The following is a 26,971-nucleotide window of genomic DNA, read 5'->3' on the forward strand; positions in this document are numbered from 1 at the left end:
ATCAGGTTACCTTTAAGTGACCCAAATCTGTAGATGTCCAGCCAGTGTGGGCATCAGAAGCTCTCCTCCGCAGGCAAAACAGAAGGAAGAGACATTCTCAGATCACCAAATTTATTTATTTATTTATTTATTTTTTGGGTCCGGTTGTGGGGCCTGAACTCAGCCTGGGCACTGTCCTTCCTTCAGCTCTTCAGCTCAAGGCTAGCGCTCTACCACTTAAGCCACAGCGCCACTTCCGGCTTTTTTCTTTTTTTGCTTATGTGGTGCTGAGGAATCAAACCCAGGGCCTCTGGCATTCAAGGCAAGCGCTCTACCACTGAGCCACCTTCCCAGCCCCATCACCAAATTTATTTATGTTAAAGGACTGTACTTAGTTTTAAAATAGCAGAATTGGGCTGGGAAGGTGGCTCAGTGGTAGAGCGTTTGCCTTGCATGCCTGAGGCCCTGGGTTCGATTCCTCAGCGCCACATAAGCAAAAAGAAAAAAAAGCCGAAGTGGCGCTGTGGCTCAAGTGGTAGAGCGCTAGCCTTGAGCTGAAGAGCTGAGGGACAGCGCCCAGGCCCAGAGTTCAGGTCCCACGACCGGACCCAAAAAAAAAAAAAAAGTAGAATAAAAGACCTTCTCTAGACTCATACACGAGCAATAGCAGAATGATACTGAAGTAGCTAGCTTAAGGGGGCTGGAGTAGAAAACAAACTATGTCCTGTGTTTTTTTCTTTTTTGTCAGTCATGGGGTTTGAACTCTGGGCCTGGGCACTGTCCCTCAGTTCTTCAGCTCAAGGCTAGCGTTCTACCACTTGAGCCAGGAGCCAGTGGCTCACACCTGTAATCCTAGCTACACAGAGGGTGAGATCTGAGGATCACGGTTCAAAGACAGCCCGGGCAGCAAAGTCTGTGAGACTCTTATCTCCAATAAACCACTAGAAAACCAGAAGAGGTGCTGTGGCTCAAGTGGTAGAGCGCTTGCCTTGAGCTGAAGAGCTCAGGGACATCGCCCAAACGCAGAGTTCAAGCCCCATGACTGACAAAAAAGAAAAAAACACAGGACATAGTTTGTTTTCTACTCTACAAAAAAAAAAAAAGAATCTCATGGACTTTCCAGACCAGGCTGGCTTTGAACCCTGATCCTCAGATCTCAGATTCCTAAGTAGCTAGGATTACAGGCATGAGCTACCAGTGCCTGGCATGTCCTGTGTTTTGTACCAAATGCTGACATAAAATATTTACACAGGCTGGTTGTATTCTGAAATTACCTCTCCCACTGCTGAGTTAATAAAATATTCTCTATTTTATGGAATCATGAAAGATAGCTTTACTTAAAAAAATAACAACAACTAAAACCCCTTCTGTCTTTGTTTGGCAGAAAAATGATCTGTCAGCCTTGTCATCCTTAAAGGCTAAGGGCCACTGGCTGAAATTTCCACTGACTCAAAAAGCTGGGGAACTACTGTGAAGGGGGTCTGCGAGGACCTAGACAAAATAGAAACCTACCTCCTAGCTGGACAGCAAGCAAGGCTGCCAATCACCTTTATGTCTTCTGTTTGTCTGGTGGGATTTTGGTGCTGGGGAAGGAACTCATGAAGCTGGTGCTCTAAATGAGCCAGCTCTGCTGCCTCCAAGGCTAAACACATTGAGCTATCTTTACAGCATTATTAGAGCCTGAGGCTACTGCAAAGGTGATTAGATATAGAGCAACAGCAAGGCCCTATCTATCAAGTGCAAAGGGACCTACTTCCAGCTCAAGGCCTCTCACTTGGCTTTTTCCACGCACAGCTGCTGTTCTCATCATTGGAGCTATGCCTCTGGCTCAATCACATCTGCTTTTGTGGGACTGGGGGGGGGGGGGAGTGTGTATCTCTTGTTGTATAGGCTAGGCTGACCTGGAACTCTCCAGGTCCTCCTGCCTCCACTGCTTATGCTGAGATTGCAGGCATATGCCACCAAGCTTGCTGGTTTGTTTTGACTATTGAGGCTCATACTCCTTTCCTCCTGAGTAGCTGGGATTACAAGTGTGCCCCACTGCATTCTACTTGTCATCTTAGGTTTCACAGTTTGTAAGCATTTGAGAAACACTGACTCTGAGTTCAAACCCAGTACTGGCACCAAAAAAAAGCATAGATGACAGCTGAGTGCTGGAGGCTCATGCTTGTAATCCTAGCTACTCAGGAGGCTGAGATCAAGGATCATGGTTCAAAGCCAGCCCGGGCAGGAAAGCCCCTGTGAGACTTTTATCTCCAATTAACCACCAGAAAAACGGAAGTAGCGCCTTGGCTCAAGTGGTAGAACGCTAGCTTTGAGCCGAAGAACTGAGGGACAGCACCCAGGCCCAGAGTTCAAGCCCCACAACTGACCAAAAAAACCCACCTAAGATGACAATTTTGTTGCTCTTTTGCCCTTCCTTTTCAGTAGAGACACAGCTGGGGCAAAGAGCCAGGCTTGAGGCAAAGAGCCTGACCCCCACTGCCTGCAGCTGGTTTCTCCCAGGGGTCTGCGTGCCACCTGTGGCTTCCCTGTCCCAAACACAGGAAGTGGGAACTAGTGCTGTTCACTGTTCACAGCTCTGAGAGGCTCCAAGGGCTAGCCAGCAGTGTGGGCTGAAACCCATCCCGGGAGGGCACAAACAACACACAGTTCATGGAATGTGCAGGCCTCTGTCTCGGAAACCCTGACTGTCCTCACCATGCTGATGGCCACCGCCTCTTCCTGGTCTAACCCTGGGCTTGCTCACTGCATTCTGCCAATGCCCTGCCAGTGGTAGCCATAGCAGCAGGGGGCAGGCAGCTCAGACTCCCCAGCTTCCTTCATTACATGCCCCATCTGCTCTCTGTGAGGCGACAACTCCACACTCACTGCTCGGCTGCAGCCTGCAGAGGCTCCCACTGTGGGCTCGGGGTACCCCATGGGAGCATGTGCTGCAATAGGGGCCGCCAGGAGGCAGAGCACTCCTGAAGCTGTGGCCCTACAGAAGCCCTTTCTTGCTGTCTGCCACGTTGGACAACCACCACAGAAGAAAGAGCTCTCTGTTGTGGCTTTTGAAGCACATAAAACACCACCAAACACAAACACCGACTGTAATTCCTTATCGGGAGCTGCGGACTACATACCAGCAAGGTCTCATTTCAACCAAACTGCAATGACGTGCAAAGATAAATTGTGAGTTCTTTTGCTTTAGACTGTTGGGAGGCCACTGAACTTAAACAGCCAGGGATTCCAGCCAAAAGTGGATGAACCCAAACTGGAGTGAAATCACCAAGTCTTAGAGCATCTCTGTTTGAAAAATGGGATTCAGCGGTCTGATACGCAATCATCTCATATTTCAAAGCAGCAAGGCTAAGAGAGCCAGGCGGGACACAAAAGCACGAGTTGATCTTCCTCACCCCAGCTGATTCACTCTGTCTTGTTCAGCCCTCTGACGCTGGCTGCCTCAATTCCCCCTCGGCCTGCCCCACTTCTGCTCTGCCAGTGTGGGCCCAAGGTTCCGCGCTGGGCGGCATCGCTGTGTGCTGATGACCACAGCAAGCGCCTGGCAGCGGTCCTGACTGCTCCCTGACCAAGGGGCTCCAACAGCACACCTTCAACGCTCCCATTTCTGGGGGCGGGGACATGAGGTACCAGACATCTTGGCTTTCAGCAGTACCCTCCTCCCAGCCACCTTCTCTCCATGGTGGACAGGGCAGAGGGCAGGAGTGGGGGAGCTCACTCATGTCTCTTCCCCTTGCTAGGTAGGGAACCTGCCAAGTGGGGGTGGCAGGAGAGAGGGACGCATGAGCCTCCTGCCTACCACCCTGCATTCCCCCTGTGTGGCTCTAGCCCACCAATATGAGGGTCCAGCCTCTGGTAAGAGAGGAGGAGGAGCAGAGGGAGGAAGGTCTGCAAGAAAGGCAGAGTGGGAGTACTGAGTCCTCTAAGCCAGGCTGTACCCCACACAATGACAGGGTGACCTCATCAGAGGTCAAATGCCATGCCTCCTCAGCCCCCAGCTTCTCCCCTTACCCACAGCGAGGTAAGGGGGCTCGGCAATACTCTGTCTGCGGGCTCTATGCTGGCAATAAACGAGGGCCTAGAGAGGCATCCAAGCCACAGCCCCGCTACCCTGACAGGGTCTGTGCCACACCAGATCATCTCAATGACTCCATGAGCCCCACATAATGGCAAGGCTAAACAGTTATGCATCACAGCAGGGCCAAGGCTGGACCTGAGGCTCATCCCGCACAGAGCATCTGGAAGGAATCCAAAGGCCCAAAATGTGGGCAGGCTCAAGAGCCCACCTGGCTCTCCGCAGGCAGCCTCAAGCTGCGAAGGAGTTACATTCTGCCCTGGGGTCTGGTGAGGAGATCCATCTCCCAAAGGCCTTGGGCCTAATGGCGAGCACATTCCCTAAAGATGCTTCATCAATTAGGGGTGAAATTTAAACCTGGCTTGAGCAGGCACTCTACACACTTAAGTGAACAAATGAACCACATCAGGAGGAAGGCCACAGAGCTGGATGTTCAGGCACAGGCCATTCACTGAGAGTGTTGCAAGGGAGGGAAGTGTTCACTACCAGACTCACACCCTGCCAGCAGAGCCCAGCATCTTAGCTAGGAGTCCGGCTGTGAGGCGTCACGAAGAGCATCTGTGACCCCAGGCACCATGGGCCAAAGTTCATCTGTGATGCTTTATGTGGCCCAGAAGCTGAGGCCCTGGGGCTATCCCACTGGAAACAGCAGAAAAAGAACCATGGGAAGCACCTAGCCAGGTGACATCCCGGCTGCTGCACAGTGGCCTGAGCTGCCCTGGTGTCCCCGTCCTCACCCAGTCCTAAAAGACACCCCACCACAAAGCCACAGCTAGGAGGTCAGAGACACACGTGCATGTTACTGAGGTAACGCTGGAGTGAACCTGGTGGGAGGCACTCCTGACGAGTTTATCTTAGCATGTTGAATGCCATGATGGAGAAGTGTCTTGAGGTACATATCAGTCCCTGAAGGGCTGCAAGCTGAAGCTAACAGTAATGCTCTTTGCCTGATTAATTATGCATTAATGTCTACCTCATCTACCCCTGGACTTGAGAGCAACACAATGAGTCTAACATAATGCCTGGAATTAGTAGGGGTCTACTTAAAGAAAATATTCAATAAACACTGGCCAAGGAACTGGAGACCTGACTCAAGTAGTAGAGCATCAGCTATGAGCAAAGAAGTCAACTAAGAGCATAAAGCTCTGAGTCTCAGAGCAGCGCGCGCGCACGTGCACAAACGCACATGCACACACAATCACAAACCAAAACTGCTGGCTTACTTCTATATTTCTAGCTATGCAGAAGCCTGAGACCTGAAGAGTGATATTTGAAGCCAACCAGGGCAGGAAAGTCTAAGAAACTCTTACCTCCCATTAACCAGTAAAGGCCAGATGTAGAGGTGTGGCTGAAGTGGTAGAGCACCAGCCTTGAGTGAAATAAACTAAGCAAGAGCATGAGGCCCTGAGTTTAAGTCCTAGTACTGTTGGATGTGCGCACACACAATACAAATACGCGCGCGCACGCGCGCACACACACACACACACACACACACACACAGCCACACAGAAAGGAATATGCTTACTTCTGGCTGTGAACCAGGTTAGCCTGGCTGCTGTCCCTATCTATCTCTTAGAGAAGCTCAGAGCCCTTGAAGGGAACAGTGACTCCATGCTGCCACAATTTCCACATGGATGAGAATGAGGAAGGGAGAAAAAAAATCATTGGAGCTAGAAATGTGAGGTGTCCCTGCCCCCCGACTCTGAGGTCTCCCCACCTGCCTCCCTCGCTCTCAGGGAGGTCCCAGAGCAGCTGCAGTGGTGGCATTGCCCTCCTCCATGTAACCAGAGCTGAGTGAAAAACTAGTGCCTCATTAGCACATAAAGCACAGGCTGCCAGTGGCCCAAAAGTGCCGCACATCCACGCAAGAGCTTTTCTACCCATTGGCTGTCATGTTGACACAGAGTGACCTCAGGGTACAGAGCCAGGGCAATGAGCGGGTCAAACTCAAGAAGAAGTGCAGGGAGATGCTTCAACCACAGTCAGGTCACAAACCCAGGAAGGGCAGATTCTGAGGGGAGAAAACATGATTCTTTTTTGCTTTTTGAGAAAGGGGCTAACTATGAAGTTTGGGCTGAAGTTGAACTCGAGACCTTTGAGACTTTGCCTGAGACTGCAGGTGGACACCATGCCTGGCCCATGGTCCTTTTTCTCGTGATCTGTGTTTAGAAGGAGCTGGCTGTTTACTCCCAAATGACAGGAAGGGGACACAGCACTCCCAGGAACCTGGCCACAAGGTTTCTTTCCACACACTGCCCAGGACCGGCTTCAGATACCAACCCTCCCTGCTGTTTCTACTAAAACTGTAGTACAGCACTGCAGCCCCATAAACCCATGTGCCAGGTGTGGAGACACAAGCCTGAACACTGGGTTCTGCCCCGCTTACTTCTGGTTACACACCTACAGGGAGTCATTGGTTTTACAGTGAATAGATTGCTCAGAGGAAACCATCTCTAAAGTAGAGGGTTCAAGGTGTCCCATCTGTGATAATTGGGCCACCTCCTTCTAAGAAAACTTTGGGTCTCTCTGGTGCCTATCCCTGCTGGTGGTGTCACCAGAACTGGAGGTTGCCTGGTGTTCTTTCCAGGGGAGCAGGGGAGCTCCCATGCTCTGCCTCAGCCAGGATGATGCAATGTTTTATTTGGCAGGACAAGTGTCAGAGTGCCAAAGTAGAGGGCTCGTAACAGCAGGGACATGATGATTTCTTACTCTGCACTGTCTGGCCATGCCTGGCAAACAGGTTCACTGGGAAAGTCATCTGCCATTGGCAAGGAGTGCCTGCCAGGGCTTCCATGTAACAATGCAGTCTATGGCAATTCCTAGCATGCATGGATGAGTGGGGAGAGGGGATTGGAAGCCAGGTGGCAGCACCCACTTGCCCTGTGCCCAAGTCCCAGACACACCCTGCCCAGAGAGGGAGGCAGCAGGTCTGCACCCGCCACCTCCTGGGAGCTTAGCCCAGTCTCTTTCAGAAGCCGTCATGGACAGTGCTGGAAGAGGACTGAGAATGATGGAAAGGTCTAGACGGTGCACAACACAAAGGACCATTTGACAAGACAGCAGTCTAGACTCTTCAGAGGTCACCACTAAAACAGAGCAGAGAGGACAGTTCTGGATGGAAAGGGACTTAATGCAGTGAGCATACTGATTACATCCTGGTATAAACTCAGCCATGACACTTTCAAGCCAACTGAGCAAACAGCAATACGGACCCAACAAAACTTTATGATGAGTATTTTTTACCTAAGTCAGAGCGATGGCTCGAGCCCATCATCTTAGCTACCTGGAAGTCAGGGATGGGGAATCATATCCCACTTACCAGGTGCAGGAGAAGAATGAAGGGAAACTGGAACGCCAAAGAGACAGTAAGAGTACTAACTGAATATAAACAATTTGTGTGTGTGCCATTACTGGGGCTTGATCAGGGCTCTTGCTCATGGCTGGTGCTCTACCATTTGAGCCACTCCTCCATTCTGGCATTTTGTTAATTAAAGATGGAAACTTGCAGATTTTCTGCCCAGTCTGGCTTCGAACCTCAATCCTCCAGGTCTCAGCCTCCTGAGTAGCTAGGATTATAGGCATAAGTGTCCAATATAAACAGAAGATTTAACACAAGTCAAATTCTGTTGTTTCAAGAACATGGCATTAGGCTGGGGATGTGGCTCAGCAGTAGTACTTGCTTCACATATGTAAAGCCCCGGTCTGGTCTGGTCCCCAGCATTGGGGAAAAAGGAAAAAAAGAACATTACAGATTTTTTTTTTTTTTTTAGCCAGTCCTGGGGCTCGAACTCAAGGACTGGGCACTGCCCCTGAGCTGCTTTTGCTCAAGGCTAGTACTTTACCAGCTGAGCCACAGCCCCACTTCCAGCCTTTTCTATTTATGTGGTATTAAGGAATCGAATCCAGGGTTTCCTGCATGCTAGGCAAGCACTTTACCACTGAGCCACCTTCCCAGCCCCTGCAGAGCATTTTAAGACAGCTTCCCTTTATGATTATCCCAAACGGTCAGGCAGTTGTACTTGTTTTCACACCTCAGGAAAAAAGTCCTACCAATACCTGAGTGTCTCAGTCAGCTCATGAAATGTGACACACGTCTGAATAGCGCAGAGGACATGATGACAACCCCTGTTCTGCCCTCAACTGGCTGCTGTGGAGCTGGCACAGAAGGGAGGACATGCGCCCTGCCACACCTGTGGTCCTGAGACAGACTTTCTCACACCACTAGCATGGAGGCCCCACAAGTCTAACACTCTGCCCTTCTCCACCCAGAACATCCCACACTAAAGCACAGCTTCCAGAACTCCAGAGGACACAGCCTCCCACAGCTTCCTGAACACGGCAAGCAGTCTGATGGCTATGATCCGGCTGCCCTCTTACCTGTAGCTTCGATGTACTCGATGCATCGTTCAATGAAAATGGGGATTGGTTTCTCTGGAGTCACGACAGTTGTTAAGGGCACCCCAAAATAATTACTCTCCCAGGTTGCCTTTGTGATGGATGGTCGGGGTTTGGGCTTTGGTTTCTGTCCACAAAAGAGAAAAAGGAAACAAACACAAAATGAGAATATCGGCACATACCCGAAGACCACTAGAAGGCAGCGCACAGTGGTACAGGCCCTTCTGGAAAACTCATCTGGCTAGTTTTGCATATTACGGCTTCCAAATACCATACAAGACAGTGGGAAGCGGCCACAGTCACACTCTGAGGTGCCACTGTTATTAAAACAATCTTCAGAAACAATGGGTTGGAAAACAAGCAGTCCCCTTCCTCTAGGAGACATCCGGCATGCACGGTGCTGCAGCTGGCTGCCCCACGTAACAATCCCCTGTCCACCATCCTGGGGTTAACTCCCAATGCTCTTAGCACTATTAATACTGAGATGATCTGCTTCAAATCATTCATCCTTTTTATTTCATTATTTGTTTGTGCCAGTACTGGGACTACTGTTAAAATATCTACTAAAAAGAAGAGGGTTACGCTGGATGCTGTAATCGCAGCTACTCAGGATCACAGTTTGAAGCCAGCCTAGGTAGGAAAGTTCAGGATCATCTTTTCTGACGGGGCCAGCCTCAGACTGAGATCCTCCTATGTATGCCTCCCCCATAACCAGACTATATCAATGCACCACTTTTTCTGGTTTGTTGGTTGAGATGGGGGACTTGCTTACCTTCTGACTGGGCTGGCCTTGAATCTAGATGCTTGCAATCTCTACCTTGTCTCAAGGAATTGAACAAGCATGTGCCATCATATCTGGCTTGCCATTTTTTAAGTGAATTATCCAGGATCACATAGCAAACTGGCAGCAGAGCTTATACCATGTCCAAGATGGTCTCCCACTTTCAATGAACTTTTTTTACTCTAACTGGTGAAGGAAGACACGGTCACAGCCAACAGTGCACTAGATGTCACCCTGGGAGAAGAAAAAGGACCCGAGGGCTGTAAGCACACAGCAGCGCCTTGCAGGGTTCTACACTCTCTGGATGCACTCTTCATTCTAGCTCCTGGGGAACAGAAGCTATGTAGCTTGTTCAGGGTGCCAACGTTTAGGTGTCAACTTCATATACTCTCTTCTAGTGCCTATAAATGTTTTTATTCATGTCAAAATACCCAAACATTAGGGCTAGAGTCCAAGCCCAGAACCAACACACATTAGAACATCTTGCTTCTGCCCCTACCTACCTCAGCTTTGTAGGCTGAGACAAACAGCATATACTATTTGCTGGGGACATGGGGTATGGAATAAAATTTCACTTAAAGGACCAAGGCCCTTGATTTGGAAGCACAAACTAAACAAGCAGACTGTCTTAATGCATGTTCCTGACTGGTAAGATTGGCAGGTTTCTTGCAGACCTCTAGAGACTCACTAGGGTGGTGGCCATTAGACTGGATTCAAACGTTTAGCTCCTTTACTTCTCAGCAGCATTAGCTTGGGCAAGTGTTTAATCTCTGAGTCCTAAAGTCATCTCATCTCTAAAGGTGAACAAAATCACCTCCTTAAAACACAGAAAAGAGTCAGGCATAGTAGTGCCCGCCTGTGAGCCTGTGATCAGCTATTCTCAAGGTGATGGTAGGAGGAATCCAAGTTCAAGGTCAGCCCAGACAGGTAGGTAGCAGCATCCTGTGGTGCTGTGGACATAGCTCAATTGGTACAGCACTTGCCTGGGATGTGTAAGGCCCTAGGTTCAGTTTTCAGCATGGCAAAAAAAAAGAGAGAGAGAAGGAAAGAGTATCTGAGTCAAGGAATAGGGCACATGGTGGGTGCTCCCTAGCTTCCAGCAAGCATTTGAACAGGGACTATGCTCTTGCTTTGAGTGGGACACACTGTATCCCCACAAAGCCCCGCTCCGTGGGCATTACCTGCCTGACTTCCCAAGTCATTTCCTTCCTCCATTTTCTCATGGGGCTTTCCTAGCTGTCCCAGCTCAGGGTAAAACTTGGTTCACAGTGCTGTCAGTATCCTATACCACCTCTGGTTGATAAAGACCATCCCTGCCAGGTGCCAACAAGGTGAGTATGCTGGGCACTATAGCATTTAGCATTCGCACAAGTCTCCTCCTGCACCCTGGGTGAGGAGTGGGTGAGTCCAGTCCTCTCCCTGAAGGGCAGCACGTAGGGGGGATGCAAGCCAGGGAATCCAAGGTCAGAAGAGCACAGTCTCAAGGCCCAGGGATGAGGAATTGGTCCATTCAGCCCATGGAGGCTAGGACTAACCTTCCTGAAGCCCGCAAGTTATGCACAGCTGAGGTCTCCAGCATTGAGCTTGCCTGTCAAAACCCACATCCCTCCCGGGATGAGCAGTCCCACTCCCCAGCTGGTTTTTATTCACACTAGAAACTGCAACTCCGCTCTGGGCCTCACAAAATGAGAGCTGTGTCCACACAAAGCTACAACAACCAGCCAATTCACTGAATGCAATGAAATAAGCCAATTCAGTGTGTATGTGTATGTGGGGGGGGGGGGGGGACGACAAACTGTCAAACTGGTTACTTGGAGCCTTATACACTAAACAATGCGTGATTGAACTGGGAGCTTTTCAATAGGTTGTCTTGTCATGTGGTAGCTTCAGTGGGTGAAAGATTTTCTTTATCATTCTGTTTGTCTTGTTTTTTTTTTTTGTCTTGTTTTGTTTTAACACAAAAATAAGAACACGTCTGATCGAAGGGTAAATAGCCAATAATGTCTTTTTAAATCATGGTCAAACACACCAAGTGCAGTAACTGGAGTCAGCCCCAAAGACACAATTGTGGAGCTGGGAGGCTCAGGCGGGGCTCTGGGCGCGAGAGCCGGAGCCCATGTGTGCTCACCAGCACTGCAGACAAAGCTCCATTCACAGCCCAATGTGATGCAGCTTCGCTCATTCAGCTGAGTGCAGAAGGCTCCCACCAAGGATGGCTGCTGAATGGTTCCTCTGGGAAAGGGACCCAGAGCAGAAGGAGCTTCAGAGGCTGCACTTCCACCGGAGATGAAAGCTCGCCCTTTCCTCCCTGCCTCCAGCTGTACAGTAAAGCACTCCTCTAGCAAAATCAGCCAGGGCTACAGGGCGATTGTCAGGATAAGCGCAGAGAAAGCCGCAAAAGAACATGAGAGCCAAATTTTACTCAGAAAGGGGAGGTGGTGGTGGTGGTCAGCTGGACCTTCCCACCGGGCCTGGCTTCAGTCTCCTCCCTTTTCTAGGTCCAGCTGTGGGAGCCTCGCCACATTGGGCTTCATTCCTCATAACCCTGCATAAAGGTCTCCCTCTTTGATCCAGGTACCCCATGGCCAAGGGATGAAGTAGGGAGTTGGGATGTGACCACAGTTTAGCTGCTAGTCAGTACCCTTGGTCTCTGAGGCAGCCCAGCCTTCCCTAGGTGGAGGATGGTGTTCTCAGTGGCTGTGACTGTGTGCTGCCCAGAGTGGGTGCTACAGCCTTGGGCCAGACTGGGGCTGTTTCCTCAGCAGTCTCTGGCATCAGAAGGGACCAATGTTCTCCATGACTAGCTGAAACCAGAGTGCCTTGGCTCCTTTCTCTTTGGCATGCTCAAAGGCCAAATCCCTCACCAAAGGGCTGGTTTGGCACTCCCTGTCCTGATGGTATTTTGCTTTTCCAGTAAAACAAGTGTCAGTCTGCATTCTTAGCTCATAACGGCAAGGCCATTTGCTCCCAGCACCATGATGACAAAGCAGCCCCACTCATTTCAAAGCACCATTCTCCAAGACAGGAAGTGACAATTTCACCTTCTACTCACTCTTTTCAAAGGACACTCCAAGCCAAGGCTGCCATGCGATTACCCTGGGGCCAGAGTTATCAGAGGAATCATTTCTATTTGACTTGAAGAGGTGTGGCCTGTAGCACTAAAGCCAGAAGGGAAGTGGCATCTTCTAGCCATCTGACCCAGCAGCCCAAGATGTGGTCCTAGGTGAGCAAGCCTGACCACAGCAGGACAGGAGCACAGCTAGCCAAGGCTCAGAGTCCAAAGGCTCCAGCTGTGCTTGCACCAAAGTGAAAGTGGTGCAAAGCAGGGCTTATTTGGGGATGTGTTTTAAAAAGATCACTTGCAGCAAGTATTAAAAAATGTCACCAAAAGTCAGAAAAGAGTGATAATTCAGTATGCTATTATGCCACCTTCCTAATTCCCAGGTGTGCCAACACTCCCACAAATTGAATGTCATCATTCAGATACGCTGTTCTGGCAACAGTTTTTACTGGGAATGGAGGAAGAAGAGAAGAAATGCAAAATGTTCCACTATCATTAAACAGAAGCTTCAGGAACTCCAGGGAGCTGTTTTCTGGCTTCTCCACTATGATTGCTTTCGCTGGCCTGCCTCATGCTGACCTGGAGTAGGAAATACTGGAGCGAACCAAGAACCCCTCAAGGGGTAAACAGGAGGTGGGGTAATCAAAGGTCATCAGCAGGCAATGGAGGTAGAGCCACATGGTACTGCCCTCATCTTTCTGACACTATATGGCAAGAAAACTGGCAGGAAAGTCGATGAGACTCTTATTTTACTAGTCACAATTTTTGTGTATGCCAGTACTGGGACTTGAGCTCAGGGTCAGGGTACTAAGCCTTAGCTTTTTTGCTCAAGACTAACAGTTTACATTTCCATTTTTTTTTTCTGCCAGTCCTGAGGCTTGAACTCAGGGCCTGGGTGCCATCCCTAAGCTTCTTTTGTTCAAGGCTGGCATTCTACCACTTGAGTCAAAGTGCCATTTCCGGCCTTTTCTGTTTATGTGGTGCTGAGGAACTGAACTCAGGGCTTCATGCATACTACGCAAGCACTCTACCACTAAGCTACATTCCCAGCCCCTCCAATTCTTTCTTTCTTTTTTTTGGTGGTTAATTGGTGATAAGAGCCTCACAGACTTTCCTGCCTGAGCTGGCTTCAAACCTTGATCCTTAGATCTCAGCCTTCTGAGTAGCTAGAATTACAGGTGTGAACCAGGAAGCAGTTCTTTAGCAGAATTAGTTGTCATTGCAAAGTGATCATCATTCATCACCTCTCTCGAAAGCCACTGCACTGAGCAACCATTGCTCTGACTCTGCCCAGTCTTACCTTGGTGTTCCTCCTTAAGCTGCGAAGAATATTCCTCCTCCTGGGGTCTTCATCGGTTTCATAGGGAATGACAGTGTTGTCCCCCTTGTATCCCTGGGAGGCCTGGTCCTCCTCTTTCTTCCGGATGGGCCCCAGCTCATCGTCACTCCCCACGCTGAAGCTGGTTCGGTAACTAGCGAACCGCCCAAGTCGGGTGCACCTGGTCCGGTACAGCACAGGCTTGCTCACAATGGACACCTTGCGGCCTCGCTCTAGAGAACTCGTGTCCATCTCACTGTCAGAACCATTGCCACTACCGTTGGACTGAGCTTTGTTGATATTCCGGATGGTGATGATCTTGCCTTGAGTGCTGTCGTGGGGCACCGAATATATGTTTTCTTCTTCGTTCCTTGGCTTGACCACAGCATCCATAGGTTCTGCGTAGTCAGAAGGATCAAACCCATCCTGTGGCAGCCAGGGACTAGAGGACATGGACTTCCTCTGCCCATCCCGATGGCCTTGGTCCAAATAAGACAGATCACCCTTCGTAATTTCAAAATGGACAGGAGGCTTTGGTTTGACTGGCGGAGGTACTTTGTTGTTCAGTTTACTCTCAAAGTTGCTCATGATGAATGAGAGCCCATCATTTCCCTCCAGCTCCATAGAGAGTTTAGAATGGTCTTTGGACAGGGAAGGCAGTGACGTGTCTTCCCGAAACAGGCTGTATGACGGCGGCTCCATGTCCTCTTCAGAATCCTGCAGGTTTGAGTTGCAGAGTGGCGAGCCTGCCCGGGGGGAGTTGAACACCTCCTCGGTGGTGCTACAGGCCTCAGCAACGTTATCATACATGTGTGTGGCCTCGATGATGTTCTTTTTCTCCACCACATCTTTAAAAAATGGGTGGAAGATGTCAAGCTTATGCTGAGGTTGGCTACAGGGGAGGCTTGTGAATCTCCCGTCGATTTCCTGGGCAATCTCCTCCCCCTCCGTCAGCTGTTCCCGACTTAAGTCATTGTCCAGGACATCTACAGCGCCATCAGTGAGTGCTACAAGCTGGATGGGGATAATATCCTGCACTTCACAAAGAAAGGCACGTAACATAGCCAAGGAGGCCTTACGTTTGGCTGAATAAAAAACTATGTACCCATGAACCAACCGGCTCTTCCGGATGCTAAATGAGGAATGGTAAGAAAGGACAGACAGCTCAATGCGCTTCTTGTGCAGCCCGATTGGAAGTTCAAGTAACACAGAGTTGTTGCTTCCACAATGGGAAGACTTACAGGTTTGGGACTGAAGGACAGGAAAGAGGATGTCATCTGCGCTAAAGGGATCGCCACACATGAGACACATAACAATCCGTAGGTCCACATCAGCCAAATCTTTGATGCTAGCAGTAGAACTGACCAGGTTTAAGTTACGCTTAGAGTCCAGGAGTCCCTTTAAAACCTGACTGATTTGCTTCTCATTAATATTCCGTCCATAACCAATGCCAGCAGAAGCAGGATCAAGAAAGACGCACTGAAGCTTGCTAGCAATTTGCTGGCCTTGTTGTATCAGGCTATGTAGGGTCTCTCCACTGGTGTCTCCTCTCTTGTTGACCAGAATTAATGTCAGGGGGAGGTGGACTAAGTGATTGTCCCGCCTGCCCAGTGTGGACTCTCTGCTCTTTTCTATGCTCTCAACAACATAGGACAGCGATTCCTTTGAATTGTAAAGGCAGAGGCAGCCATGGGGCTGAAAAGTCGGCGTCTGGAAAGAGTTCACGGGAAGCCTGACATTCCCTTCTATCGGCCTCAGGGAAAGTTCATACATTTTGCCATCTATCACATATTTGTCATCATTTGTACAAAGAGCTCGAATTTCATTGGCCAACTCTCGGGCAAGACCATCTTTGCCCAAGATAACCAAATTGATCCTATCAATGTTGGGGTCAGAGAGCGAATTCTTCTGATTGCGGTCAGATGGGCGGATGAACCTCGAACTGATCAAGTGCTCAATCTTGGCATCCACACAAGCTGGGCAGCTGGGGCACGTCTCCTTTGTCGGATGGTACACGAAATGGATGTGCTTCAGGATGAGGGCATCACGCTCCGCCTGCAGCTTCTGCAATGCCTTGAACCGCTGCTCCTCCCCCAGAACATCCTGGATGACGCCCATCTTTTCCTTGCTGGGCTTAGCATCCAGCTCCAGTTCATAAAACAATTCTGAATATTCCAAAAGCAACTCTTGAAACTCTTCCTTTGCTTTGTCTATGATCTGCTTTTGGTGCTTCCCATAAATATCCATGTACACAGATTCTTCCAGCCACTGGTAGAAGTCTTCATTCATAATAAAGCTCCGGGCCTCTTCCCAAGGCTTCCCGGGCGTTATGAACGGCGAGGTCTCCAGGTTTTCTTTGAATGCCCTCCGCATCTCCGCTCTCTTCCTCTCATTCCGTAGCCTCTCTAAGTGGGCCTCGTACAGCTGCTCCGCAGGAACCGTGTCCATCAAGTCAAAGGGAACCCGCTCATTCTCCATGTTGTCGATGTGGCTGGTGGCATCCCACGGGGTCTCTTCAAGCACAACGAACCACTTCAGGAACTCTGGCTTGGTCTCTAAAAGCTTTTTGGCTTTGATGCAGCTGAGGTGGTCGATCTCATCTAGGTTCGGTATGAGAGCTTCAAAAGCCAAGGGCAGGGCTGCCAAGTACAGCTTCCTCCGGCGCTCAATGTGCTCGTGCTTGAGGCGGTGGATGTGCTGGAGAAATAGCTTCTTGGCTTTCTGCGTCCCTTCCAGGTAGACATAGTCCTGGTACTCGGGGGAGGCCTGCATCTTTCGGCTGACGCTCAGCCAGTTCTCGTTGTGATTTTTCACAATGCGACTCACGAGCCACTCGTACTTGTCTTTCGCTGTGGCGATCTGCTGACTCTGCTGCTTAAGAGCTTCAAAATAAGGAATAATTTTCGTCTTTCCCCGGCTCTTATCAATGAGCTGCACTAAGGTACTGAAAGCCAAGTCCACGTTGACGTTCGATCTCGCCGAGGTCTCCACAACCTGGAGGTTCTTTTTGCTTAAGGCAAAAGTATGTGCGTCTCTAATGTACCGTTCAACACCCTCATCGCACTTAGTCAGGACCACCACGATGGGCTTTTTTGTTTTTGCAAGCTGGTTGTAGAGATTCGAGACAAACTTGAGCTGGTCATCAAAGTTCCTATTCATGCCCCGGCTGACATCAATCCCAAGAAGGAAACCATCGACCAGCAGCTTTCCATCGGGCATTTGTTTCTGCTCAAAGTCCTGCTCCAGCCCCAGCTGGTCAGTGCAAAAGTACATGAGTTTTTCAGCCGATGCGAGCTTGGTTGCAGCAGCTCTCTTGATGTAGGGCTGCAGGGCCGTGCTTCGATGAGGCTGAAAAGTCTGGTCATCAATAAATTCAGTCTGCTCCACAATGTGCATCTTACACTCCACGCAGTCCTCGAGGGAGCGGCTAACTTCTCCCCAGTAGAGAAAGTGGTCATTATTGACCACTCGCCCGCCAAAGTCACTGGTGCTGAGGACGGAGGTGTGGTCCAAGTGAAACTCATCAGCACTCGGACGCACGAAGCGGTTGCACAGACATGACTTCCCAATGCCACACTGGCCCTTCTCCTTCTCGGTCCCAGACAATCCCACCACGCTGATGTTGTAGGTGGGAATGCGGACATCTTGCTTCCTTGCCATCATCATCGTCGACACATCCTGCCACAATCAGCCACGTCCGAGATCAGGTTAGTGTTCCTGTGGAGGGAGGGCTCTCAACAGCAGCAGTGGAGGCCAACTGCCCACGCGGTGCAAGAGTCAGAGCCCATGGTGCTGCACAGCGCAGCACCCCAGCGACCACTGCTTCTCATCGCCCAAGTGCCGACATTTCCTCCTAGACGAAGGGAAGGAAAGACACACAAAACTATGAGCTTCAGAGTGTTAGAAATTTTAATTTTAAGCACTCAACCAATCAACTCTTTGACTCGCCAAATATTTAAATACCTAACACGGCAGGCTTTATGCTAGGTGAAGATATGCATGCCTAAGACTCACAGAAGCAGAGCTGATACTGAAGCAGAAAAATACAAATCAGAAGTGTGCTGAAGGCTGAAGCATGGTGTGGGTGTGCCTTGGGAAAATGGCTCAATGTACAAACAGAGTAGGGTGTATCATGAGCAAGAAAAAGATTATACAGCATCTAACAGGGACACAGGTGCATCTTGAAAGATGATTAGCTAAGTCTAGGGAAACTAGGTACCAAACTAATTGAATACAGGGAAGAATTACTACCCACTGCAGAAAACAGGGGTCGGGGTGGGGGGGTGTCACAGAAATGGAGAGACAAAGAGTAACCAAATGCAGCAGTAGTACTCACTAGATACTATGTTGAAAATGAACTATACAATTTGTGGGCAGGAATGGGAGGGAAAAACTGGTAGAGAGCAAAGTAAGGAGTACACTGTCCAAAAAGAAACCCACTCATTACCTGACTTATAAAACAGTAACCCCTCTACATCATCTTTGTAACAACTACTTCTATATATATATATATATATATATATATATATATATATATATATATATATATATTTAGATAATAATCTTAAGTATTAACAAATAAAAATGTACAATGAAAACTACATATTATTACTAAAACAAACTGCTAAACAACAACACATCTCATGTTCAAGGACTGGAAAACTTAGTATTGTTAAGGTGTCAATACTGCCCAATGCAACCTGAAAATACAATGCAATCTCTATCAAAATTCCAAAGATGATTTTTGCACAAGAAGAAACCCCCTCATAAAATTCCTGTGCAATCTCAAGAGACTCCTGCACAGCAAAAGCAACCTTGAAAAAGAACAAAGCTGGAAGACTTACATTTCCTGATTTCAAAAACTTACTATGAAGCAAAACAATGCAGTATTGGCATAAAGACAGAGCAATGGAATAGCACTAGAAAATACCTACATATGTTAACTGATTTCCATGAGGAAAGGACTGTGCTCTCAACAAATGGTGCTAAAAAACTAGACATCAGTATACAAAAGAATAAAGGGGGGGCTGGGAAGGTGGCTAAGTGGTAGAGCGCTTGCCTTGCATGCATGAGGCCCTGGGTCCGATTCCTCAGCACCATATAAGCAAAAAGAAAAAAGCTGGAAGTGGTGCTGTGGCTCAAGTGGTAGAGCGCTAGCCTTGAGCTGAAGAGCTGAGGGACAGTGCCCAGGCTCAGAGTTCAGGCCCCACGACCGGACCCCCCCCAAAAAAGAATAAAGGGGGACCCTCACCTACACCTTACAAAAACCAACTCTAAATGGAAATAGACCTCAAACTATAAAACTCTCAAGAAGGCTGGGATGGTGGCTCAGCAGTAGAGTGCTTGCCTAGCATGTACAAAGCCCTGGGTTCAATTCCTCAGCACCACATACATAGAAAAAGCTGGAAGTGGTGCTGTGGTTCAAGTGGTAGAGTGCTAGCCTTAAGCAAACAGCTTAGAGGCAGTGCACAAGCCCTTAGTTCAAGCTCTAGGACTGGAAAAATAAAATAAAAAACAAAAAACAAAACCTCTCAAGAAAAAACTTAAGGGGCTGGGAAGGTGGCTCAGTGGTAGAGTACTTGCCTTGCATGCATGAGGCCCTGGGTTCGATTCCTTAGCACCACATAAGCAAAAAGAAAAAAAGCCGGAAGTGGTGCTGTGGCTCAAGAGGTAGAGCGCTAGCCTTGAGCTGAAGAGCTGAGGGACAGTGCCCAGGCCAAGAGTTCAGGCCCCACACCCCGACCCACCCCACCCCCCAAAAAAAAGAAGAAAAAAACTTAAGAGCAAAAGACTCAAGACATGGAACTTCACAATTATTTCTTAGATATGACACCAAAGGACTAAGGCAAGAAACAAAAAAACAAGATGGATTTCATGATTTTTTTTAATTGCACAAGACACTACATTAATACAGTAAAAGAGCAAACCATAGAATAGAGAAAATCTGTGCAAGTCATATTTCTGATAAAAGATTAAGAACCAAATAAAACAGGACTCCTGAAACTCAACAGCAAAAATCAAATAACCCAATTCAAAAATAAGCAAAAGATTTGACTAGACATCTCTATACAGAAGATACACAAATGGTCGCAAAGCACACAAAAAGATGTCCAACCGCATTAAATAGTAGGAAAAGAAACAAACCCTTAAATATCACCTCACACTCACAAAGATGAGTGTCACAAAAATTAAAAATGAAATAAAAACAGAAAATAGCAAGGGTTGAAGAACTGGAGAAATGGAGCCTGGGCACCGTTGGCAGGATGTACACTGGTTCCCCAACTGTTGAAAACAATCTGGGCATTTCTTAAAGTTACCCCACCCAGCAATTGTATTCATAGGTATGTATCCAAACCCTTTGCAAACAGATTTTAGAATGCAGGGAACTACTGCTCAAAGGGAACTACAGTTCCCATTTAAAAGATAAAGTTATAGAAGTTAGTGGTAATGGATGAAGGACATCATGAATGGATTTAATATCCCTGAACTTTATGTAAAAAAATGCTCCAGATGCTCAATTTTATGTTACATGTATTTTCCACAATAAAAATGGGGGGGGGGATACAGGAAGGATAAAGCAGGAAAAAAAATAAGGCACTGATGTAAAATTGTGAAACTAATGGTTGTCATCTGAGGAAATATTCCCACTTTAGGAAATTTTCATTAAGTATTTTGAAAATGAATACAGATGGTCATTGAAAAAAAATAGCAGTAAGATGAGAAAAAGTACAAACACATGAGTAAAGTGTTAGCAAGGTGAATCTGACTAAAGTATACTGGATATTCCTTTTGCTATTTTCTTTCTTTCTTTTTTTTTTCCCCTGTCCAGACTGGGGCTTGAACTCATGGCCTTGAGCTCTCATTCAGCTTTCTTAATTCAGGGCTAATGTTCTACCACTTAAGCCAAGTCTCCAGTCTAACATTTTGCTGGATATTTTGGAGATGGAATCTCACATACTTGTCTACCTGGGGCTGGCTTTGAATTTTGCTCCTCTAGGTCTCAGCCTACTAAGTAGGCATGAGCCACCTGCGTCCAGATCTTCCGGTTACTTTCACTATTGTGACTTTGTCATTCTTTCAAATTAAAAAAAAAAAAATTCTCGAGGGTGAAAATGCAGCGTAAGCCTGGGGGGATAAGGCATAGAGCCAAGTATAGCACAAGACCCAAAACAAGCGTGACCACAGAAGGAATGACAGGCAAGACTAAGTACACACACAGGATCCCCCAAAGCCAGACTTTCACACTCAGGTGGGTTTGTTCTCTAGAGGAAGTTGCTTCTCAGGTGATACCTCCAAGTATGTAGGGTATTTTAGACAAAAGGAATGAAATATACAAAGACCCACTCCGCCCCAGAAAACAGGCTGGCCTAGTTAGGGGAAGAGCTGGAGTAAAGCTGTGGGTTAGGAGTATGTGCAGATAAGCAGAGACAGGAGTAAGCCACTTTATAATATGGACTTTCCCTCAGGGCTCCAGGAACTCCAGGGCGTGGCTGGAAAATGGCACCTAAGCACTTTCCAGAAAAAGGATCCTCACTACTTGGCTGCCTGATCTTCTTGGTTTTCCTGGTCCCTCACCTGCTCAAGTGTAATCGTGGGACCACTGAGCCCACACAGACTCCTGAGACCCAGAGAGGAGAACTGAACAAGTGCAGGGCAACAGCCGTTTGAAGCTCAGTATCTGGTAAGTAAGACCTGCCATTCCCACCGGCTTCCTGTTTCCATGCGTCCCATCATCACACAATTCTGCTGGCACCAGGGGCAACAAGTGGGAAAGCACAGGTATCTCACATGACCCAACTCCAGCAGTCCCAGGCCTCTTGGAAACATCACCGTCCTCTCATCTCTAATGCTAAGCCAGACCTTCCAAGACCAAACGTGATTAGCTTTTAAAGAGACATGTCAATGGCTGTGGGCAATGAATGGCCCAGACAATGCCATGCTCCCCAGGACTAAGCCAGGCTCTGGGCATCCAAACACCTAGGAGAATGTACCCTTCATCCTCTGGAACCATTCACAGAAACACAATTATGAGGGGCTTGTGACTCCGAAAGCCCATTCCCATCCATCCTTGAAATCCTGACCAGGAAGAGCTGTGCAAGTCAGCGTCCTGCTGTGCGTGACTTGGTAGTACACAGACAACTGTGCTTTGTCCCATGAGGACACAACTTTGACAGAGCCTCTTGTGCGACCTAACAGAGCCCTTCCCTTCTCTATCTGCTCCCAAGCCCTGGGTGGTGAGTCTCCAGGTCTCTCATTTGACCAGTCTTGAAACTCAGCATGGCAATGCCAGTCCCAGGATGCCTGAAGTGACTGCTATGTGCCCTGAGCAAGTCATCTTTCATGTCTGTGACTCAGATCTTCTCTGTAAAGTGGGGCTAATAATATACCCTGCCTCAAAAGCTCAGAAGAAGAAGAAGAAAAAGAAACAAAAATTACTACCTCAATGGTGAAACCAACTACAATGCCCAGTCCATCAACTCCTTGTTCAGTCAGCGTATCTTTAATGGCCAAACAGACAGTTCTCAAGAGGGACCAGAAAGAGCACAGCCACCTCTGAAGAACGCAAACAGCACTAACAGGATTTGGAGGAAAAGGATAGTATACTGAGACAGGGTCTCACCATGTAGACCAGGCTGACCTCCAAATGGAGATCTCCACTTCCACCATGCCTAGCTGCAACTGGTATTTTAAAAGCAGAATTATCTTGACAACAGAAATGTGATGATAGTCACCTCTCTGGGATGTTGCTCAGTGGTAGAGCTCTGCCTAGCAGTACACCAGGACTCAAACCCCTGCACCAGGGAAGAGGGAAAAAGAGTTACCAAAAACTAGAACTAAGAATTAGCTGGGGGGTGGGGGGGGGAGTTGAGAAGGTGGCTCAATGGTAGAGTGCTTGCCTTGCACGCATGAGGCCCTGGATTCGATTCTTCAGCACCAAACAAGCAGAAAAAGCCGGAAGTGGGACTGAGGCTCAAGTGGTAGAGCACTAGTCAATAGCTGAAGAGCTGAGGGACAGCGCCCAGGCCCAGAGTTCAGGCCCCACGACCGGGGAAAAAAAAAAAAAAAAGAATTAGCTGGTATAGACATGGTTAACTTTTGAAAGTGGTAACTTTCCACTTGTTAGAAACCCAATAAGTTTCCTTGGTATAAGTACACTCTTCTTAGCTTTGATGTCCAGACAATGCAGTTTTACTAGTTCCTCAATAGGACTGAATTACACGGTAAACAAAGGCTGTTATAAATCTAAAAAACGCCTCAAACACTTGGTGTAAAGGAAATAACTTTAAGTGCCTAGTCACATACATGTTCGACTTTTCTTAAGAGGTGGGTTAATAAAATTAGCAGAGTCAGTCACTGTGAATGACCTGAAGGCCACAAGAGGGTAAACTGGGGGACATCAAAATGTCTTCTTGGTTTAACTCTGGGGGCTGCTGTTCTCAGCATGGGGCTAACACACTCATAGTGAAATCAGAGCATGCCTTCCAGTAACTTCCAGAATCAATTCTAAAACAGAGGACTTAGCAACAGAGGGGAGAAATGACCCTTGAAATTACTCCTTGGGCTGGGGTAGAGGCTCAAGCAGACTGCCTGTCTAGCAAGTGGGAGGTCCAAAGAAGTAACGTTTTACATAGTTGAAGCTTACATAGCTACTTATATTAAAAAGACAACACTGCAAACCTTTAACAATTTTGTATCTGATGTCAGGAGTCAAGTACTTGGGAGAGGAATTACTGCAGGAGTATTTTCAATTCTTTGTCACAAATATACATTGTAATAAAACAATCTGTGACTGGTTTAACTAGGACACTGGCTCCTTACCAGAGTGCTTGTGCTGGAACAGGAAGCGGTGGTCGTTCTGTTAGCGCCTCTACAACAGGCAGAGGAAGAAATTGCACATTCCCGAGAGAGCACACATTCCTGGGACCCAGAAAAGCCACTGAGATCCAGGATTACTGACTGCTACAGTTCACACTGTCACCGGCTGGGCAGCTAGGGCAGCAAGCTCCCCTGCCTCCCGCAGCAGGAATGTGTCCAGGCCCTGATCTGAGTGACCCATGCATACATAAGAAAGAGAATTCCCACCATGACCATGACACAAGTGCTGTGCCCAGATACAAGGGCACTCAACACTTAGGGCTGGTAGTGTCCACATTAAGTAGACACATGGCTGGACTGAGCTGGGATAAAACAGAATCACATTTTTTTTTAAGCCAGTCCTGGGGCTTGAACCCAGGGCCTGGGTACTGTCCCTGAGCTTCTTTTGCTCAAGGCTAGCATTCTACCACTTGAGCCACTGCACCACTTCCAGCTTTTTCTATTTATATGGTACTTAGGAATCGAACCCAGGGCTTCATGCATGCAAGGTAAGCACTCTACCACGAAGCCACATTCCCAGCCCCATGTTCCTTCTAGACAAGCTCCTCACAGTGAGCCTTCCAACTGACTTTCCTTTCCAAATATACAAAGAAGCATGGAATATTAAAGCTCCAAGAAGGGCTGGGAATGTGGCTGAGTGGTAGGTAGAGTGCTTGCCTAGCAAGCCCTGGGTTTGATTCCTCAGTACCACATAAACAGAAAAGGTCAGAAGTAACACTGTGGCTCAAATGGTAGAGTGCTAGCCTTGAACAAAAGAAGCTCAGGGACAGTGCCCAGGCCCTAAATTCAAACCCCATGAGTGCACACCCCCCCCACACACACAAAAAAAAAAGCTCCAAGAAGAGAGCATTAGCCAGGCATGTTGGTGAACACCTGTAATGCCAGTCACTCAAGAAGCTGTGGCAGCAGGATCCCAAGTTCAAGGCCAGACTGGGTAAATTAATAAGACCCTATCCAAAAAAAATTTTTTTAAGGGAGAGGATTAAGGAGATGTAAATGTAGTTCAATTTCAGGGCAGAGGGCTTGTCTAGCATGTGAGAGACTTTGAATTCAATCCTTAGTACTGTTTAAAAACAACAACAAGCCAGCTGCCAGTGGCTCACGCCTGTAATCCCAGCAACTCAGGAGGCTGAGATCTAAGGATCACAGTTCAAAGCCAGCCCCCGGCAAGGAAGGTCCGTGAGACTTTTTTTTTTTGGGGGGGGGTCAGTTGTGGGGCTTGAACTCTAGGTCTGGGCGCTGTCCCTCAGCTCTTCAGCTCAAAGCTAGCACTCTACCACTTGAGCCACAGCACCATTTCCAGTTTCCTGAATAGTTTATTGGAGATAAGAGTCTCACGGACTTTTCCTGCCCAGGCTGGCTTTGAACTCTGATTCTCAGATCTCAGCCTTCTGAGTAGCTAGGATTACTAGTGTGAGCACTGGCACCCAGCAAGGACAGCCATTTTCTGTCACTATTAATCTGTAGAACTGGGTAGATAGAGAGAGTGGGAGAACAGAAGTCAAGTTTGAACAGGTACCTGAAAGACTGGCTGGGCTTGGAGAGGTGGCCCAGGGATAGTAAAGGCATGAAGGGGTATAGGAATGGGGGCTAGGATGGGAAAGTTCTAGACTTGTTTTGGGGATGCTGTGGAAGAGGATGAATCATGCTTAGGAGAATCCCTTGTGTTACTTACTGTTGGTTGCACTGCACCTCAACTCCTCACCCAACAAATTGACAGTCAAATTGACAGTCTAAGGACTTAATTGTCTGTCAGATAAGGAAACTATAGAAACTGCTACTGTGCAGTGGTAAGCACACAGCTACCTTTCTATTCAATAGAAATTAAATTAACAACACTGAGGGTTCCAGCTGTGGAGAGCTCTGATTTATAAAGGAGGAACAGAGCAATTGACACCTCCAGAAAAGCTGGGGGAGCAGGAGGAGGAGGAACACTCACAGGTGTAGGCTATGGACACCTAACTCCTTCCTACCTATAGCCAGGCACTCAATCCAACTGTGTCTTTTGGGCTCTGGGTACAGGAAATCTCACAAATGGGTCATCTGGATCTCTAGAAAGGCTGGTTCCATGTGTGCTTACCTGCTTTCAAATCACCTAACAGATGGGATCTCAGAAACCAGTGAGAATATTCAGCTGGCTCCCACACTTTCTGCAGACCTATGACAGCGCCCTCCACAAAGCCCAATCAGCAAAAGACAAGGACCAAAAGCTTTCCGAGGACTAGTAACTCAGATATCTGTTTAGGAGAGAACCTGACTTAAGTTGCTTTTTGAAAGAACAACTATGAAAGGTTCTGATATTCCATTTATAATTTTTACAAATGTCCCTCCCGTTCTCTTTTTTTCATTTATTCATTTCTAGAATTTGAAGTCCAGGCCTTAAACTTGCTGCATGGGTGCTCTACTGCTAAGCACACCCTTAGCCCTCTTTCATATTGTTATTATGAGACAGAGTCAAGCCTTTTGTCCAGGCCCACTCCTGGACAATGATCCTCCTATTTTATGCTTCCTACCAGGACTAGGTGACAGGCATGTGCCATTATACCTAGTTTCTTCTGTTGAAATGGGAGTCTCCAATTTTTCTGCCCAGGCTGATCAAAACCTTGTTCTTCCTAGTCTTGCCCTCTGGGGTAGCTAGTATTACAGGAGTGAGACACCACACCCAACTTCCTCCCACCCCTCTTGTTTTACCCACAGCCTTGGTAAAAGTACCCCTGTGTGCCAGGGTAGAGAAGAGAACCATGCTGCCCAATCACACTCACCAGCCCACACAAAGATCCCATTTCCATCCTGACACCATCCTCATGTCTTAAAGTCCACAAAATTCTACAAATTGAGAAGTGGTACTGTGGCTCAAGTGGTAGAGTGCTAACCTTGAGCTGAAGAGCTCAGGGACAGTGCCCAGGCCTAGAGCTCAAGACCCACAACTGACAATCAATCAATCAATCAATTTCTTTTAAAAAAAAAAAAGCCAGGCATAGGGGCTGGGAAGGTGGTTCAGTGGTAGAGCGCTTGCCTTGCATGTATGAGGCCCTGGGTTCGATTCCTCAGCACCACATAAGCAGAAAAAAAAAGCCAGAAGTGGCACTGTGGCTCAAGTGGTAGAGCGCTAGCCTTGAGCTGAAGAACTGCCCAGGCCCAGAGTTCAGGCCCACGACTGGACCCCCCCCCAAAAAAAAAGCCAGGTGCCGGTGGCTCACACCTGTAATCCTAGCTACACAGGAGGCTGAGATCTGAGGATCATGGTTCAAAGCCAGCCCGAGCAGAAAAGTCTGTGAGCCTCTTATCTCCAATAAACCACTAGAAAACCAGAAGCGGTGCTATGGCTCAAGCGGAAGAGCGCTCGCATTGAGCTGAAGAGCGCAGGGACAGTGCCCAAGCCCAGAGTTCAAGCCCCACAACCAACCAAAAAAAAAAAAAAATCTACAAAGTGGTCCTGAACGAAGAAAATTTCCAAGCCAAGTTATTTACAGGATAGAACCC

General features: G+C 48.0%; 1 protein-coding gene across 1 annotated transcript in view; it reads right to left on the reverse strand.

Annotated features, from left to right (window-relative positions):
- Window positions 1-17,444, reverse strand: part of Arhgap35 (Rho GTPase activating protein 35) — a 34,619-nt gene extending 17,175 nt beyond the window's left edge. Inside the window, exons 1-2 of the mRNA XM_013032749.1 lie at window positions 13,595-17,444; window positions 8,435-8,579 (exon numbers count right to left, since the gene is read on the reverse strand). Coding sequence (XP_012888203.1) covers window positions 8,435-8,579; window positions 13,595-17,278 — 3,829 coding nt within the window. The 5' untranslated portion in view covers window positions 17,279-17,444. The remainder of the gene's footprint in view (window positions 1-8,434; window positions 8,580-13,594) is intronic.
- Window positions 17,445-26,971: the final 9,527 nt, after the last annotated feature.

This window comes from Dipodomys ordii, unplaced genomic scaffold (assembly GCF_000151885.1).
Source record: "Dipodomys ordii isolate 6190 unplaced genomic scaffold, Dord_2.0 Scaffold156, whole genome shotgun sequence".
Classification (NCBI taxonomy): Eukaryota; Metazoa; Chordata; class Mammalia; order Rodentia; family Heteromyidae; genus Dipodomys; species Dipodomys ordii.